The 19,950-nt window shown below is 41.2% G+C and overlaps 1 protein-coding gene across 4 annotated transcripts in view; it reads left to right on the top strand.

Annotated features, from left to right (window-relative positions):
• The window catches only part of ARHGAP24 (Rho GTPase activating protein 24), a 387,405-nt gene that overhangs the window by 342,002 nt on the left and 25,453 nt on the right, over positions 1-19,950 (top strand). For all 4 annotated transcript variants that reach the window (XM_042468375.1, XM_042468377.1, XM_042468378.1 and 1 more), the window contains one exon: positions 9,312-9,519. In XM_042468375.1, coding sequence (XP_042324309.1) covers positions 9,312-9,519 — 208 coding nt within the window. The remainder of the gene's footprint in view (positions 1-9,311; positions 9,520-19,950) is intronic.

The raw sequence follows: 19,950 nt of genomic DNA, 5'->3' as shown, positions 1-19,950 counted from the left end.
TTTAAATAAATAAATAATGAAATATCCCAACCCCCCAAGTGTAGAACCATCTGCTGTGTCTATAGTTCTTGTCATGCTTTTTTGCTGATGTATCTTTTCTGTAGTGGAAAAAAAAGATATTATGCTGCCCATAGCAGCTGTTAAAAGCTCTGGTTTTCATGAAAGAACACAGAAGATATGCCTCACAGAGGGATGTTTGTTTATTTATTTATTTTTGGTTATATTGTTCTCACAAACAGTGTCAAGGAAAGAATCTGTTGTCTACAAAATGATGCTGACCCTAATATTTCTTCCTTTCTTTGGTCAGTGTCGTAGAAGGGAAGCTACATAGTGAAGCCATTAGGAAGGGAGGGTTGCCATACACCTTTGAAAAAGTAAAGTCAGTGTATATGTCCTAGGGAGGAAGCAATAAAAAAGGATGGAGAAGTTTTGCTCAATTAACTCAATAGGACCTGTGATGCTAAAGGGCTCCCAATCCGTTTCATGGGGCAGGTTATAGGGTAATGTTTTATGAACATGATTACAGGATATGAACTATCTACAGAGGTTATCCTGTTTTCTCCTCACACCAGCTGCATGGGATAAAGTCAGTTGCAAGATTGTAAATTGGACAGAGATCACCCAATGTGAGAGTGTCAATTTGAGCTTAGTTCTCTTTGATCACTTTACAAGGGCCCAATAAAACCATGCAGGTTCTCTCTGTTTTACTGAGTGGTACCTTTTATGTAGGAAATTGTTCAAAGTTGGTGTGCATTTTCTGCCTGTTTTATTGCCTGTACCTACAGCAAGAAACTGCTCCAGCGGCTATACATGATTATTCATTGTGGCTATGTATTGTCTTCTGTATGCCTTCATGCCAGAGAACATGAGTAGGAAGGTGGCATTGCCTCTGTGTTCTTTTTGTGAATTTCTCAAGGACATCTGGTTGTCTACTGGGCAAAACTGGACAAAATGGCCCTTTAGTCCAATCCACCACACCTTTTCTTATAATCAGTGGTGACTGGTAGCTTTGGTGTTAGAGGTAGCAAATATTCTCCAGACTTTAGTATGAACCTTAAAGGTGATATCCAAGACAAGATCAGTGATGGAAAATAGGGACAAGGGTAGAAATTGAAATAATAGTCCAAAAATGGTTGAAAACTATACTATTTGAGTGTTGAGAAACCATGATGATAAGTATCCTCAATTCATGATAGTCTTCGCAATTCAGGACTTGCTGTACACAAAATTTGCATGTGGTGGTTTTTCATGTCTATTTCTGCATAGAAAAAAATATTTTCATGTCTATTTCTGCATAAGAAAAAATATTTACTGTGCCGAAAAAGATGTTTTTTATGCAAATCAACTATATGAAGTTTGCACAGAATAAGCCCCCAATTACTCATTTTCTGTGCAAGAAACAGGATACCTGGGCTGAAATATTATTTGCTGCACTTAAATGCTGTTTCTGTTGGAAAACAAACAGTTTTGCACAGGATAAGACCCAGATTGCATATTTTCTATCAAAACTGCATGGTTTTCAAAGACTTTTTCACAATGAGAAGAAAATTGCTAAAATTAACCAATGTTTCCTTTAAGAAGGAAATTAGTGAAGAATTACACCTATATAGGATCATGGCAGTTGGTGGCTTCCATGCAAGAGAGATAATCAATCTACTCTAGCCTTTAGCCTGAACTATCCCACATGCTGAATCATAACTTTAAAATAGTTTCATTACCTGAATAGTGTTAAGCCTCCTCTAACAGGGTGGTGGAAGCAGTCAAGCCTCATATTTAACTATTTGGTGAGAGATCAGCACAGTGTCAGACAGCTCCATCATTAATCTGTGCAGAAAAGGTGGGCTGCCTTGGTCTTGATTCATGGGATGTCTGGCAACAGGTTCTTCAGGCTATCCTCCTGAGCATCACTCCACAATGTTTATTTCATCTGGAATGGCTTCATCAATTTTGTTGATCCCTGGACTCAGTGTAGCTGCATTTCTCAGCAAGGTATTTCAGACAGATCAATATTTTAAAGTTCAGATTAAAACCCAGGGTAGATTCAGCTCCCCACTGACATGGAAGCCACCAGGTGCCATTGATTATATTTCTCTGTCAGCTTCTGCCCACATGTACACAAATTGGAGCTTTGTGAACCCATACAGAATATATACAGGATTTGCATGATGTTGAAAACTCACCCTAAGTGAGATAGCAAGCAAACAAGCTAGCATTTTATTGTAATTTAGCAGTTTGCCACTATACCCAGTTCATGTTTAATTAATAAATCATTATATGGTTATACAGTTTAGAACTCTGCCCATTGACCATCAGATGTTGGGTAATTTTGCATGAAATAGATCTGAGCAATCAGTTCTTCATGCATCCTTTGTGATGGATGAATGTTGCATTCTTCTATCAAAATGAGAGCCCTCTGAAATCACCAGTGTGGCACATTGGGAAGAAATGACCACAATCTATGCTTTGTAATCCATAGTCTTTCATCTTGCTTATGCTTCTGAAGGATCCAATCTCCTCAGCCTGCAGCTGTCATAACAAGTCACAAGGAATTATATATAATTCACTTTTAAACACCATTGGTCCTTCAATTGTGCTTGGTGGTTGGTGAATCTGCTTTTCATTTTAGTCCATAATTAAAATAAGCTATCCAAGGTGCTGAATTTTAGCTCTCAAATAGGTTGAGCACAGCTCAATTAAAGTTCAGGCTAAAACCAGGAGCAGATTCACCATCTCTATTGAGATAGAAGCTACCAGGCATCACTGGGTTCATTCACATTTTTATACCCATAAAAAGCAACCTCCACACTTAGATTCAGCGTTCAAAAGTACAATAATATGAATGTGACACTAGATATATCCTAAATGAGTTGAGCTTTCTGTGAGGAATCAGAAGGAAGTTAAGAGCAATAACCACTCCTTAAGCTCTGAGGAGCTAAGCAAATTTTATTTTAAACTTTGGGTGGGGAGTGTGGCCTGCAGACCACACAGGGTCCTGTAACTCCACTTTATCAACCCCTGAAGCTTACTACCAGTCCCCCAAAGCCACTTGAATTTTCCTCCCCACACCCCAAAACTGAAATGTTTTCTCTGCCCACACAACCTCAAGTGTAAAAAAAAGTCCTTGCAAATGTTGCAGTTTGGCCTTCTTCCATCAAACCTCTCCACAGACTTTGCCTTTAAATGCATGGTTGTTTGGTTTTTTGTTTTGTTTTGTTTTTTGGTTTGTTGGTATGTTTTCCCAAAAACCAGACAAAAATTGTGACTGGATGCAATGTGATGTCACTTCCAGTAGACTGTAATACAACACCGCAGGCTAAATTGACCCCAAGTCTCCCTGCAGTGGGCTATCCCTGACTGAATGAAAGCTTACACATTTGTTTGGAAAGCTGTTCAGTTCTGTGAAGTGCAATCTCCCAATCTGAAAACTCAAAGGGGACCCCCAAAGGCCATACTAGCCAATGTCGACTACAAAATAATGGGGGAGACAAATGTAAAATGGTTTTGCAGGGGGTAGAGCTAATCACTAACTGCTCCTCATGAATCATGTCATTGGATGACAAACTCAAAGACTAGGGTGATATTGAAAATAATGCAATTTGTCACCACTTTAAGTGCTAGAGCTCCATCCTATGGATTCTTGGGATTTGTAGTTATACAGGATCTTTAGCTTTCTGTGCCAAAGAGTGCTGGTGCCTCATAAAACTATAAATCCCAGGATTCTGTAAAATGGAACTATGGCAGTTAAAGAGGTGTCAAATTGTATTATTTCTACACTGTAGATACATTCTGTGTCCCAGGGCCCTAAACAGTTCTAGCACTATGATCCGACTTTAACTGCTATGGTTCCAGCCTATAAAATTCTGAAATTTGCTGTTTGGAGGGCAGGTTTTGGAATCCTCTCCCAGAGAACTTTAGTGCCTCAACAGTTTACAAACTCCACTATTCTATAGGATGAAGCTATGACAGTTGAAGGGCAAACATAGTATTATCACTGGGTATTGTAAAGGGCCTCTGGAAGTCAGAAATCTTTTTACTGCAAAGTATACAGTGGTTTACCTCTAAACTTGACATACCTTCTGTTCAGACTTATCTGGCTGCACTCATCCTTATCCTACAGCTGTACATTGCAGGAAAACATTACAAGTAATCAAGAAAACATGACAATTAGTGCCCTTCTCGACAAAAAGAAAGTCTTCCAAGGTCTCTTAGGTCACTATTTTAAAAGCCGCTCCTCCAGATTCATAATTTGAGAATAACAGCTAAAGATTATGCTGTGCACTTTAACAACCCGTAACCATTCTGACTTTAGATATAAAAGGCTGATTAAAATATAACAAGTAGTTACTAATCCATGTTGAGTGATCTTGGATCTGTGCTGTGAATGTACAAAAAAATTATTGGCTGGTACGTTTTGCTTTTCCCTGTATATCCCCGAGCTTTCAAAATAATTACCTGGCTGATAATACCAAATGAAGGCACTTTTCCAGGACTTTTTTTTCCTGTAGATTACAATGGAAAATGTAATTACAGCAAGTTCAGATTGTTAGCCAGACATACTGGCAGAATGTATATAATTTCTCATAAGCTTTGCAGACAGCTCAATCAGGATTAGGTTTGAACTCCAGTGGAAATGCAGAGGGACAAAAAAAAAACCCTTACATATATTTGTGTAACCTCTACTGTGGGAAATATTTCAGTTAATAAATAACTATTCAATGTTTCCTTTGTTAACCATGTGACTCTGCCAGTTTGATCTTTGTTAGGTGTAGCTGATGTATTTCAGAGGTGAAAGTTCTCAGAAAATAAAGTGTGCAGCTAGGCTGCGGACTAGAGCTGAGAGTATGTATCTCCCTTCCTGAAATAGCTTCGCCAGTTGCTGGTTCTTTTATGACCACAATTCATAGTGCTGGTTTTGACCTATAAAGCCATATGCCACTTAAGCCCAAACTATCTGAGCACCCCTGTCTTCCCATATTATTTATTATTATTTGTTTACAGTATTTATACCCCGCCCTTCAGCCTTAAAGGCTCTCAGAGCAGCTTACAATTATTATTATTTTTAATTAGACCATTCCCTTCCCTCAGTCTTACATCTAAAAAGACATGACACAAAAGGAGAAGGGAATGGTGGTGGGGAGCCTGCTCAAGTACTACAATCTCCAAGGGAGGGTTTCCTCTCTGTTCCACCTCTGTCCCAGGCCCATCTGATGAGGGCACAGGAATGGGCTTCTTGGTGGCTGCTCATGGAACTCCCTCCTGAGTTAGGTTTGATTTGCTCCCTCACTGCTGTCTTTTTGCCAACAGCCTATGACTTTCCTCATTAAACAGGGCTTCAGTGAAACATATTAAATTTTACATTTTGCATATTAAAAAACAGCACATCTAATTGCACATCAGGGTAGAGAGACATACAATTAAGTATGCTGATTTAAAAAAAATGTAGTATTTATTTCATGTGTTTTTAATGGTGCTTTAAGTCAATGTTCTAAAAGCATTGCTTTAATTGGATTGATGGTTTAATGTTTTTTAAGTCTTCCACTCCAGACTATTTTAGCTATTTTGTTTTAATTTATATTGTAAGCCATTTTGAATCCCATTTGGGAGAAGGAAGGAAGGAAGGAAGGAAGGAAGGAAGGAAGGAAGGAAAGGTTCTGTTGATTAATCTCACTATTTGCTTGGTGAGTTCTGTCAACCAACCATAAACAAAATGGTTTTTTGTGGGTTTTTCAGGCTATGTGGCCATGTTCGAGAAGAGTCTTCTAGAACATGGCCACATAGCCCCAAAAAACCCACAAAAAACCCACAAAAAACCATGGATGCTGGCCATGAAAGCCTTCGACTTCACATAAACAAAATGTTAGCATCCTTGAAACTCTACATTTTATGGAGCATTTGCATTTGGGGAAAGAACCTTTTCTTGATATTTCCAAAAGGTGCATTTAAAAACCAGTTATTTTCTTACCTTGGTAAGATGCTGATACCATTTGGATACATAAAGGGATTCATTTTCCACATTCTCCCTCTTGAGAACAAAGTTCCACAAGGGCATTACCTCACAGTGACTGCAAATAATAATAATAATAATAATATGTTTTATTTATATACCGCTATTCCAAAGATCATAGCGGTGAACAGCAAGTAAGCTAATTAGCAAGTAAGCTAATTTGCCCCCAACAGTCTGGGTACTCATTTTAGCGACCTCGGAAGGATGCAAGCCTGAGTCGAGCTTGGGCCCTTTTGCTGGTCTTGAACTCGCAACCTGCTGGTTTCGAGTGAATGGCTGCAGTACAGGCATTTAACCACTGCGCCACCAGGGCTCCTTTTCAAATCAAGAAAACATTCAATCCATCCATTATCCACTCAATTTTAATTCCTTTCTTTATGACTAAGAGAAGCAGTAAACAGAAAGATGGGTATAGAATAATTTTTAATAAAAAATGTGATGGTCCAGAAATTCTCTAGCATATGGTGCTCTCATTGTGAGCTATCAGAAGGCAAATATCTCTGTGCACCATTACTCATCTGTTACACAAACAAACTGGTCTTCTGTTCTTTGTAACTGAAAGCTGCAGTTCAGAAAAGCGTGCAATGAGTTCTGTGTGCACAGTGGGCCACATTTGCTATGTTACAAACAGGGAACAAATCCCAGGATAAAATGCTTGTGTGAATATTGATAATACATACAAATATATTAGTTTCTCATCATTTAAATATTGCCAAAAAAAAAATCTGAGTTTCACTATCAATAGAGGTATAGTGTCTAGATCAAGGGAAGTAATAGTGCCACTCTGTTCTGCTTTGGTCAGGCCTCACCTGGAATACTGTCAAGTTCTGGGTGCCACAGTTCAAAAAGAATGTTGAAAAGCTGGAGCGTGTCCAAAGGAGGGTGACTAAAATGATGAAAGGTCTGGAAACCATGCCTTACAAGGAGCGAACTTAGGGATCTGGGTATGTTTAGTCTAGAGAAGAGACAGTTAAGAGGTGATATGATAGCCCTGTTTAAATATTTGAAGGGATGTCACATTGAGGAAGAAGCAAGCTTGTTTTCTGCTTCTCCAGAGAATAGGACCCAGAACAATGGACAGGAAAAGAGATTCCATCTCAACATTAGGAGGAACTTCCTGACAGTAAGAGCTGTTTGACAGTGAAACACACTCCCTTGGAGAGTAATGGAAGTATTTAAGCAGAGGATGGATGGCCATCTGTTGGGGGTGCTTTGATTGTGAGTTCCTCCATGGCAGGGGGTTAGACTGGATGGCCCCTGTGGTTTCTTCCAGTTCTATGATTCTATAGTTCTGTTGTACAGAACAATGTAGGGGAACATCTAATCCAACAGATGGGGCTAATTTGTCCGACTGTCTCAATCTGACTTGTGAATGGACCAGGTGATGCTCTGCTTAAATCACTCTGCCTCCCCAAGTGGATTCTCCCAACTTTACTCACCCTTACAACTAGCCTCAGAGCAGGACATTTATTTATTTATTTCATTTATATGCTGCCTTTCTCCCTGGAGCCAAGGCGACACACAGGGTTTGTGGAGTGGGCTCCCTTGAACTACTAGCCCTTCCAGCTGGTAAAAGAAACAGCACTTGGGGAAATCCCCACTGTTACTGTCAATCTGAGACTTAGAACAACAAGAACTACAGCAGGGAGCATCACCTACCTTATATTCTCCTTGACAGAAGAGAGCACAGAGTAGCCAAAGCTTCAAAGACCCGAGTGCTTGTTGCTGACACCTGGGTCTCAGAGTCTTCTTCACTTACTGTGCATTCTCCACAATAGAGAAAGCACAATGCATGTGAAATGGCCCAGTCCAAGGTCAATGATAGAAACCCCAGTGGCAGCTGTTATCTCCCATTTCAGGAGGGGCAGTGGGTTCTCTCTGGGGTTTAGTCTGAATGGTTGAGTTCTTTGAATAGCTTGTGTAAAGATCAGGCTGAAACCCAGTGTAGATTCAGTGTGCAAGCCACCAACTTCCACTGTTGGAATAGAAAGCATATTCACCATTATTTTGTTTTTCCTGTTGAAAATTGGAAGAATAACACAGAAACAAGAAGGTTGTGAAAGTTTATCCTGATATTAACACATTCCAAAATCCTTTGGAAAAGTTCAGTGCTGAAACGGATTTTTTTTTTGTATTTTTTGTTTGTTTGTTTGTTTGTTTTAGTTTGATTTGGGTTGTGTGGTAGTGGTTTTTAATGTTATAAGGATCGTGCAGTTTCCCTGCTCCCACAGCTCCACTCACTGCCAGCTTGTTTCTGGGTACAATTCAAAATGGTGGCTCTGACCTATAATGCACTACATGGATTAGATCCAGGCTGACAGACCCTATTTCTCACTATGGGCCTGTCTGGACCTTGAAATCCGTAGGAGAGGCCTTTCCATAGGAGAGACCTCCTGGTGAAAGGTCTAGCTGCTCCTGGACTTTGGAACTCCCTCACTAAAAGCCTAGAATGTCCCTCTCCTTCTTCTCTTTCTGTTAGCAGGCAAAAGCTCTTTTTATTTCAACAGGGTTTTAGAACTGAAGACATCAGAAAAGGGCTTATAAGAGGGTGCCCTACTGTTTTAAACTGTACAGTTTTAACTGCTTTTTATCCATTTTAAGTACATGTTTTGTTTTAATATTGCTAATAGTTTATTTGTATTTTGATGTTGATGTTTTATATGTTTTCAAATATATTGTGATCTTTTTAACTTAAAAGTCTCCTTGCATTTGAATCTTGGGGAAAGGGTAGGTTATAAATAAAGATGGTGTGGAAGATGGTGATAATGGTGATAGTAGCAGTAGCTCTTGACACCAGATCTTGCCTGGGACTGAAAAGCGCTTTCTCACACCTGATATAATAGAGTTTAGGCTTGGCCCAGGAAGATTCATATCCTCACTCAACCATGAAGCTCACCAGGTGAACCCTAGGCCAGTCAATCTCTCAGCCCACCCTAGTACATAGGGTTATTTGCAGGATAAAACTAAATAACCCTATATATGTTGCCATAAATTGCTTGCAGGAGGAACTGCATATAAATGTGACAGCTAGGTTCTCAACCAGAAATGAGAGGATCTGAATACACTATTGGATTTTCACTCAGTGCCAATTATTTTAATATATAAAATTGGGTCTGTAAGTACAGCTGCTCACCCTGCTGCCATTTATTACTTAAAGCACTGCACAGCCAACAAAGGAAGAGAGTGTAGAAGGAAGAGAGGAATAAATTTTCAACATACAAAGAATCATCACAGAAGTGTTCAACATTGTTATCTGGAGATCTTTTTCTTTAAATTCACCCATCACTCCTCTTGTTGTCACACACAGGGATTTTTGGTCAGAAGCTGGAAGATACAGTCCGTTATGAGAAAAGATACGGAAACCATTTGGCTCCCATGCTGGTAGAACAGTGTGTGGATTTCATTCGGCTGCGTGGACTGAAGGAGGAAGGGCTCTTTCGACTGCCGGGCCAAGCAAACCTTGTTAAAGAATTACAGGATGCATTTGACTGTGGGGAGAAGCCACTGTTTGACCGGTAAGATGGCAAATGTATCTCCTTTCACTGGTTATCTCCAAAGCCAAAGCCTCCCATTTCTGCAAGCAGTTTTCATGCATTCTGGCCATCCCCCCCCCCCCCAAAATGAGCCCTGGTGGCACAGTGCTTAAATGCCCGTTCTGCAGCCACTCACTCACAAACCACAAGACTGTGAGTTCAGTACCAGCCATGGGTTCTGTGTCAACTCAGCCTGGCATTCTTCTGAGTCACTAAAATGAATACCCAGTTTGTTGGGGGGCAATTAGCTTACACAATGTAAACTGCTTAGGGAGTGCTTAAGTGCACTGATAAATGGTATAGAAATGTACTTGCTATTGCTATTGCTAAGGGAAAAAAACTTCCCACCATAGGGTACAGGTGTTTATCCTCACTGCTTGATGGTCCCAGAATAAACACCCAGACAGGTGGCAATGGCATAAGGCCAGTGTCAATAAATTATCAGCTTACACAGAGTGCCACAAAGGAAAATATTGAGTCACTTGGTTGATACTTCAGGACAGTATGGTATAAAAGAAAGTGACACACCAGCTGACAGAGGTTAGAAGTATAGTCCATTTTAATTTAAAATATTCCCACAAGTATGAGACTGGCAGCAAATTAAACCAATCAGGGATATTTTGGGTGAACACAGACAGGGTCATAGGGAAGAAGAGTTGGACTATTGCTATTGTAAGTCAAGCTGTTAGCAATACTGATTTTTTTTTAATCCTACTTTGGGAGGAAATCCAGTTTTTAAGCCCTGGGGGATTGGCGTTAGGAGACCTGAACCATTTTCATATGGAGAATATTGTAAAAATATAAGCAATGCACCCTCCCAGGGATTAGTGTGTATGCATGAATTTAGGCACTTTTTTAAAAAAAAAATTGATTTTCACCTATGTAGATTCTGTAAACATTTTGTGAAGGATTTCACACACACACACACGCACGCACGCACATGCACATGCACACATATCCCAGGCTGCGATCCAACATCCCTACAACATAGCATAAATATCCAGCTATGGAAATACACTGCACCAGCACTGTGCTATTCAGAATAGCAACATTGTACAACACATTTCAATGAATGGGTGTGGTTGTTGTACAACTGCATTGTGCAAGTGCACTGCACAACGGGCAAGTTGTTATCTGTGCAGTTTGACTTGCACCGATAGCAGATTACTGCTCCATCCCAACTCAAGCAGACCCATTAAATGAATTATTGAATGGTAAACCAACACACAGGTAAATGCCATTTATTCAGTTGGGGATGCTTTAGAAATGACTAGCAACAGTATTCAGGCTTATGGTTGTTGCACTGTGGTGAATAATTCACCCTGCACATGGAGCTCAACATACATGTTGCTAATTTGAGGCCAACCCCAATGTTTTTGCACAAAGCACAATGGCTGGACCTCTGTTGGTTAGTCACAAGTAAGAGTAGAATTCAGTATTTGAATGGTGCATTAACATGTATGGAAATCCCATGGATTCAGTACATCTGTACTAATTGGGTCTTGGTTTCGGACTAATATTGTGTGCAAAAGTGGGTTCTGTGCATAAACCAAGAGTTTTTTTGGCACAAAAAAATGAAAAGGTGCAGGGGAGGAGAATGAAAATAAGAGTTGTGTTTGCCTCCTTGCTTGGTTGGTTTTTTTTCTTTCTCTTTTATCTAGCATAAAGACCTCACCATGGCTGACCATTTTTTCAACCATTTCTTGTCTAGGATCATTAGAATTGTGAACATGCTTGACATTCCTAATGGTGTCTTTCAGTGTACTTTGAAGACTTTGTATGTTTATTCATTCCAGTGCGTGTGGGAGAGATAGAGAAAGGGAGGTAGGGGATAGCTCTGGGCTGGAGGCGAAAAAGGCCCATTGCTCTTCCCAATAAGAATTTTGTCCCCTGCATCTAAAATTTTCTATCAGTCTCCAAGTTTATAGCATTGCAGCAGCTTCAGTTTGCAGTTGAGCATTTAGAAATACAATTTCAGCATCCAGAGAAATGGAGCAACTAAAGTGACCACAGGAACACAGCAAATAGCAACTTTTCAAGTGTGGATGATTTTCATTATTTCACTCCCTGGAATGCTGCAAAGTCAGGGAGAGAAAGAAAATTTAATTTTTGTGGGACAAAATTATTATTTGGGGAGATAAAGGAAGAAGCGAGGGAAATGCTTTTAAATATGTCCTTGCCCTTATAACTCTACTGGTAAGCACATTTAGGCTCTGCAATTTATTGAGGAGAGACGGCTTTGTGAGGGATGTTGCCTCTGAGCTTCAGTGTTGATATAGCTAAGGAATATTTCTGCTGGTCTCAGCAACTGCATTTCCTACTACCCGGTGAAGGCAGTTCTGCAAAATGGCCCCTGCAGAATAGCTGTACTTTGCAAAATGGCCTTTGTGGGTTTTGCTGCTCAGCCTTTTTTTTAATTTATTTACAGGCCTGAAGGCAGAGCAGGTTAACAGGGGTAACCTGAAGCTCCAACTATTTTACAATATTATTTTTTAAAAAAATAAAAAAAAATAAAACAAGCAATAGAGACTGTGCTGCTTTATGATACTGCATTTTCTTCCAGTCACTAAGACAAAGGGGAGAGGGGAACGGAAGAGATACAAGTCCAGTGAGAAAACACATGCATTGCATGTAACAAGTCCTAAATTCACTCAATAACATGGCAAAGTGAAAAAGTCATCCCTTTGAAGCCTTGAGGAATTGTTGGCAATATTGAGCGAGGGTACATGTGCACTGTAGAAATAATGTAATTTGACACTACTTTAAGTACAGTAGCTCTATCCTATGCAATGTGGGATTGGTAATTTTACATAGTCTTTAGCCTCTTCTACCAAAGCATGCTGGTGCCTCACAAAACTACAAATTCCAAGATTCTATTAGATGGAGCCATGGCAGTTAAAGTGGAGTCAAACTGTATCATTTCTACAGTGTAGGTGCACCCCTAGACAGACATTTGGTAGCATGATTTGCCATTGAAAGTGAGGCCTGTTACAGACAGGCCAAAATAAAGCTGCTTCGAGTCACTTTGGAGGTATGGTATTTCAATGATACATGAGTCCTAAGAGTCTGGAAGCTTCACCAAAGCTGCACTCCAGTCCTAAGGACCAGAGCGTGGCTTTGGTGCGGCCTTTGGACTCTTAGGACGCATGTATCATTGAAATACCATACCTCCAAAGTGACTCAAGCAGCTTTATTTTGGCCTGTCTGTAACAGGCCTGAGTGACTAATCTGAATTCACACTGTGGCCAAGATCCTATAGAAAAAATGCATTGCTATGAAGTTACCATGGACAGCCAAGAAGTCAAACAAATGGGTCCTAGAGCAGATCAAGCCAGAAATCTCTCTGGAAGCCAAGATTACTAGACTGAGGCTGTCATACTTTGGCCACATCACTAGAAAAAACAATAATGCTAGGAAAGGCAGAGGGAAGCAGAAAAAGAGGAAGGCCACATACTAGATGGATGGACTCTATTAAGGAGGTCATGGTTATGAATTTGCAAGACCTGAGCAGAGCAGTGGAGCATAGGGAGTCTTGAGATGTCTCATCTACAGGGTCATCAGAGATCAAGATCGACTCAAGGATGGATAACAACAACAATTGGTATTATGCCAATTATATACACTTTGAGGGATGTCCAGGAAGGAGGTAGCTTTTATTTCCTTGTGCAATGCTGAAGGCCACTGATAAACTAAAGAGTTTACACTCAAACATGTTCCTGCTGCTCTCATGCATATGAAAGAGGCAGAAGCAGTCACATTGGGGTCCACATCTTTGTGGCAAATTAGTGGCCAGGAAGAGAGAGTTGGAATTCTGAATCTCCAGTTACAAAGCCAAGCCTGCAAAGTCGGGTATCCTGACAACAAGCCACAGTGTGATGAAGTGTCATGGGTCCCTGCTTCTGCTCATCACACCTTGGCTCTCTGGCTGGAGGAGGCTAGACAGGTCATCTTTCAGGACCTTGCTCACCAGTGCCACAGAAGTCTCTCACTCAATACAGCTGCCTGGCTTTTATGGTGAGTATTTTGGAGGAGGGGAGAATGGATCGGGAGATGGAGCATAGCTATGAAATTATAGCTATGTATCCCATGCAGGAACTCATCCATCAAAGTTAAAACAGGCACAGCTAGAAACCAGTAAAATAAGTGTAGATTTTTTAAAAGCCCTAAATTATGTTAATTTAAAAATTATTAAAAGTAATTATAGTAAACGACTGTTTAACTAAAGAGCAAGTTAAAATCATTAAATCAAAGTTTAAATAGTACAGAGTGCTTCTGTCAACAGCATGTAAGTTTCAGATCCATGAGGAAGTAAACTGCCAACTTCTTTCAACTAGTCTCAAAGGTGCTACAAAATCCCTCTACATACTGCTATGCTTAACTAATGCAGTGTGGGAGCAAGCCACAACGGGTTAGTAGAAAGATAACAAATAAATAGGATTTTAGGATGAATTTCAGGAAAAATGGAATGTTAATTGGTGTCAGGCAGGCCAACTAGAGGGCAGTTAGCAACAACAACAGCACGTTCCTAATAAAGTTTTTCGTTTAGGAGCATGCAGAATACTAGAATAGTTAGGTTAAGTGTTCGGAAGCTAAATGACATAGAATATGCTTTCATTACTGAATTCATTGGATTGTGAGCACTGCAACTTGAACACTATGCCAAAAGACCCCGAAACATGCAAAACACATGAAAAAGCACACCTACCCCACCTCTTTTTTGGCTTCGCATCAGCCAAAATGGCAATAAAAGTGCTACCATGTCAATTCCAGTCACCATTTTTGACCAACATATAGCTGGGAAAAAAAGAAGTTTTTTTGAAGGGTGGGGAGGTACATGCACCCTGTGGCAGGGGACACAGAGGAATTGGAGCCCAGTCCCTGGGTACTCATCCACCCTTGACATACATGGTGAGCAACTGTTTTAAGCAGAAGGTGTTATTTATTCACCATTTAATCTCCATCCCCACCATCATAAATGTACAGTAAGAAAACAAAGTATTGGATTCCTTTATAATACCACTAAATGAGAAGAGCAAGAAGATTTTTGAACATGTATCTGTTTATAAGTAAAACTGCTTCCAATCAGGTTTATTTTTTACTATTATTATTGTATTCTTATGCTTTCCATCTACTTTGTGGTTGGTTTTTTAAAAAACAAACAAGCAGCCAATTATTATGGCTCCCGAATTGGAATTTGAAGAAGATATGGGAATACTTTCAAATAAGCACTGATTGTATTAGAATCATCTGTGTTTCAGCTAAATGGTTATGATATTTCTGCTCCCAAGATAGTTTCAAGCACACACACAAAAAGAATTATTCAAGAAGCAATGATAGCACTAATCCTCAAACCAATTTCTCTGAATCAGTCCCATTGATAATAATGAAACAGCTGTGGAAAATCCCTGATGTTTTTGGCAGTGATCTCCAGGGTGTTTTTAGATATGTGTGTATGTAACAGTCCCTGTTCCTCCCCTCACTTTCTTAACAGAACCATTTAAAACAGTGGCAGTGAGGCAGTGAATACAATGCAAGCTTCAGTTTGAATTTTAAAGGAGCTATCCAATGGGTTTTAGGGACTGGGATTTTTTGGACGCCCCATTGCATACTTCCTTTAAGTTTTGGATAGAGCAAACCAATGCTGACATGGACGTTACTAGCTATGAGGGGCTGATAATTAGAGATGGCAATACCACTTCTTTTTAAAGAGGTCTTCCAAGTGACTAAATGTGTTTCCAATGGTTCTTTCCCTGGCTCCAAAATCCATAGATTCTTGGACATATGTCACTCACTCTGCCCTATTATCTTTAAGATAACAGTGGGGGTGCTTTGATACTGTGATCCTGCATGGCAGATTGTTGGACTAGATTGCCCTCAAGGTCTCTTCCAACTCTGTGATTCTGTATTCTTCTCACTTTAATTTGCATTGGAAGAATAATGGGGGGAAGGAGGAAGGGAGGGAAATAGGGACACTTGGCGGTGCTGTTGAAAATGCTGGTGCAATGTGGCTATCACATGTAGTTTTAGCAGTTCAGAAAATGCACCTTTATTTCCAAGAATGCTTCAAGAAATCAAATGCTTCATGTGAGCTAGGGAGAGCCAGTCAGAGGTTGCAAAAGATCCCTATTGGACTACAACTCCCACAATCATGCAGCCAGTATGGCCACTAGCCATGTTGGTTGTTAGATTCTGGGATTTGTAGTCCATTAAAGGATGTATTATAAGCTATACTCTAGTCTAAAGGCATCAGGTCCTGTCTGATCTTGGAAACTAAACCGGGTCAGCCTGAGTTAAATAAAAAATAAAATAAAATAAAACTTTTATTTTTATCCCGCTTTCTGTAGCTAGACAATCAAAGCGGTTCACAACATATTAAAATATCCACATTTACAGCATTATATCCCAAATTCCCCCCCCCCTTAAAACAGGATTAAACGTGTTACAATTAAAATATCTATTTAAAACACAATTAAAAACACAATAAAAATATAACAAGCACAGAGCAGTGGGCTAATACATGATGTGGGGGGGGCAGTCATTCTGTGGCTGGGCACTTTAATCAGGAAAGGCCTGCCGGAAGAGATCCGTCTTGACAGCTTTTTTAAAGCTGTCTAAGCTGGCAATTTGACAGATCTCGTCCGGCAGGCCATTCCATAATTTGGGAGCAATTGCAGAGAAGGCCCTCTGGGAAGTAGCAGTTAGTCTGGTTTTTAAAGGCTACAATAGATTCCTCCCAGTGGAACTGAGGGTGCAGGGTGGATTATATGGGAGCAGGCGATCCCTCAAATAGGTTGGACCCAAGCCATGTAGGGCTTTAAAGGTTATAACCAACACCTTGTACTGTGCCCAGAAACTAATAGGCAGCCAGTGAAGAGATTTTAGGACAGGTGTTATTCGGTAGCTCCTAGTTTTTCCGGCGACCAGCCTAGCTGCCATATTTTGCACTAGTTGAAGTTTCCGGACTAGGCACAAGGGTAGCCCCATATAAAGCGTGTTACAGAAATCAAGTCGTGAGGTTACCAGTGAATGTACTACAGTTTCTAGGTCCTTTACTTCCAGAAAAGGGCGCAGCTGGCGTATCAGCTGGAGCTGATAGCAGGCGGTCCTGATTGTCGCATTCACTTGGTTCGTCATGTGAAGCGACGGATCTAGGAGCACCCCAGACTGTGAACACAGTCCTTTGTGGAGAGCGTGACCCCATCTAGGACTGGAGGTTGCAACCCTATACCTGGTTTGGGGGCCCCTACTGTAAGTATCTCTGTTTTGTCTGGATTCAGCTTGAGTTTGTTTTTCCTCATCCAGCCCATTACCGCTTCAAGACACTGATTGAGGGGAGAAATGCCATCTGTTGTCATAGCTGCTGATCGGGACATGGAGAAATATATTTGGGTGTCATCAGCATACTGATAACACCCCGCCCCATGTCTGCGAATAATTTCTCCCAGTGGCTTCATATAAATGTTGAATAGCATCAGGGACAGTATGGCGCCTTGAGGGACACCACATTTAAGCTCCATTTTTGAGGAGCGACTGTCCCTGAGCATCGCCCTCTGGAATCTACCCAAGAAGAAGGACCAGAACCACTGGAGTGCAGTGCCACCGATTCCTAACGTTCCCAGGCGTTCCAAGAGGATGTTGTGATCTATTGTATCGAAGGCTGCTGAGAGGTCTAGAAGCACCAACAGGGTCACGCTTCCTCTGTCAATGCCTAGACAAAGATCGTCAGCCAGAGCAACCATGGCAGTCTCCACCCCATATCCTGTCCTGAAGCCGATTTGAAATGGATCTAGATAATCGGTTTCCTCCAAGATGACTTGGAGTTAATATTTGGATGGGAGACTGTCAATGAATACCAGGTACTGTAGGCTACATTTCAGAGGAAGGGACTGGCAAAACCACCTCTGAATATTCCATGAAACATTCCAATGTTTCCTATGAAACATTCATGAGGTCATCATAAATTAACAGGTGACTTACACATAGGCAATCATCATGACAAACAAAAGAAAGGAAATCAAGTCCTAAAATTAAAATGACATTGTTCACCCACAATCATTGACTTTGGCTGCATCTGTACTGCAGAAATAATGCAGGGTGATACAGCTTTAAATCTCATGTCTCAATGCTGTCGAATTCTGGGGTTTGTAGTAGAACTTCTCTGTCAAGAGTTCTGGTGCCACAACAAACTACAAATTCCAGAATTCTACAACATGGAGCCATGACAGTTAAAGTGGTGTCAAACTGCATTATTTCTGAAGTGCAGATGCAGCCTTTAACATGCTGTGAAGCTAGGGTTGCCATAGCTGTCAACCTCCAAACTGGGACAAATGTAAAAAAATGTAGGACAAAATTTAGCCCCAAATGTAAGTCATATTTTTAGAATGGAGGACACGCGAACAACTAAAAAAGATTAATAATTTAAAAAAGCATTAATATAAACACATGTTTCTTAGGCATGCTCAAAATGGAGTATATTTTGGCATTATTCCTAGACAGATGGCAGAAATGTACTTCCCTTTCTGGCCACCCCCCCCCCCATTCCAAAACACACAACAGCACATTTGCGCATTTAACATGGCTTTATTTAACATGGCTTCTTGCATATTTCAGAGGCTTAGTGCATAACCAAACCCTTTGGGTTTAACACTTAACATGGCTATGCTTATTTAACATGTCAAGGTGGTTTAACAAGAAGTGGATTTGCCCTCAGTTTCAGGTTTCTTACACCAACTGTACTTCTCAGAAGTGTGTACTTGGTCAAGGTACTTTGATTTTTCTTCACTGCTCGTGAGTTTATAAAAATCAGAGCAACTTACATTGGCCATGTCTCAGAGAGTATCAATATCATCATCATCATCATCATCATCATCATCATCATCATCACCACCACCACCACCATCACCACCACCACCACCACCACCACCACCACCACCACCACCACCACCGTCAAAACAAGACAGACGTGTTAGCATTAAAAGCACAAAAAATGCACAAAAACACACGTTGGAAAGTCACACTCTCTCAGCTTCATAAAGAGTGAGTGCATGCCTCATAGGCTTTCTGATATCAAATATCATCATCATCATCGTCAAAACAAGACAGACTTGTTAGCATTAAAAGCACAAAAAATGCACAAAAACACACTTTGGAAAGTCACATTCTCTAGGCTTCAGAAACAGTGAGCACATGCCTCAGAAGCTGGCTGATATCGATATCACCATCATCATCATCACCACTATCATTGTTAAAACAAGGCAGACTTGTTAGCATTAAAAGCACAAAAAATACACAAAAAATGCACTTTGGGGAAAATACACGAATGGAAATGGCCACCCTCCTCCTTCTCCTCCTCGGCGCCAAATGGTTCCAGGAAATGGCCCTTTCCCCTGGCCCAGAGCCAGAGGCCTACCCTCAGTGCTCCTCCTCCTTCTCCTCCTCCTCCTCCGCCGCTTCCTCCTCCTCTGAAGCTCCCAGAGGCTGGCCAATGGCAGACTCGGGCTGGAAACAGTCCCGCCTCCACTGCTCTCCTATTGGCCAGCCAGCCTCAAGAAGCTGCTCATTTTAGCCCTGTGCACGGGTGTGCAAAGCGCTGTGCGCACAAGCTACCGCTGGCCGCAGCCTGGGCAACTGCCGCGGCCCGCGTGGAAGAGGCCCATGCGAAGGAGGCATGTGCAGAGGCGGAGGAGGAGGTGGGTGGCTGGCCGGTTGGCCAACTGCCACATCAGTGACCAAAGCAATGGCCGCATCAGCGAACCAGGCCCCAGAGCTGGCCCCAAATCTGGGAATTTGCGGCAACCAGGACGGGACTGTCCTGGTACCGCAAAAGACGTGAATGTCCTGCCTGCCGGCAGGACATGGCAATCCTATGTGAAGCTGTTGGCTGGCATGTGGTCAGTTACAACACAGTTACTCTCACTAATATTAACACACTTTCTTGGTTGTTGCAGAGGTCAGAATTCTTTGCCAACTGTGCAGTGACCAAAATCCCACCAATTCACCTTTTCAGTAACAGTCTGCCCAGTACAGCCATTTCAGCCGTGTCATTGAAGAGTGGGAGGATCAGGAGAGCTATATCTAGCTATTTTCTTGTAGCTGAATGCACTGCAAAGACCTCCTGAGAATGCCCAGACCATCTTGTAGATGCTTCACCCATTGCATCCAGTTACTGGAAAACTGCTGGAAATTTCTCTCCTGGTTCCCTCTACTCTTAAAGAACATGTAAATGGCCATGCAGGGTCATGTCACTTAAAAGGTGGGTAGGGGGTGAGGATAGTGCTAGGAGACAGAGATGTGCCATAGATGGTCTCCCAGTGACAGGTATGTGCCATACATGGTCTCCCAGTGACCGTTTTCAGCCACTGTCTTGCTTAAATGCTCTTGATTCCCCATTAACATTCAGTGATCATAAAGATT

The sequence above is a fragment of the Sceloporus undulatus genome, chromosome 5, assembly GCF_019175285.1.
Source record: "Sceloporus undulatus isolate JIND9_A2432 ecotype Alabama chromosome 5, SceUnd_v1.1, whole genome shotgun sequence".
Classification (NCBI taxonomy): domain Eukaryota; kingdom Metazoa; phylum Chordata; class Lepidosauria; order Squamata; family Phrynosomatidae; genus Sceloporus; species Sceloporus undulatus.
Note: the sequence above shows the minus strand (reverse complement) of the source record. Positions and strands in the feature narration are given on the sequence as shown.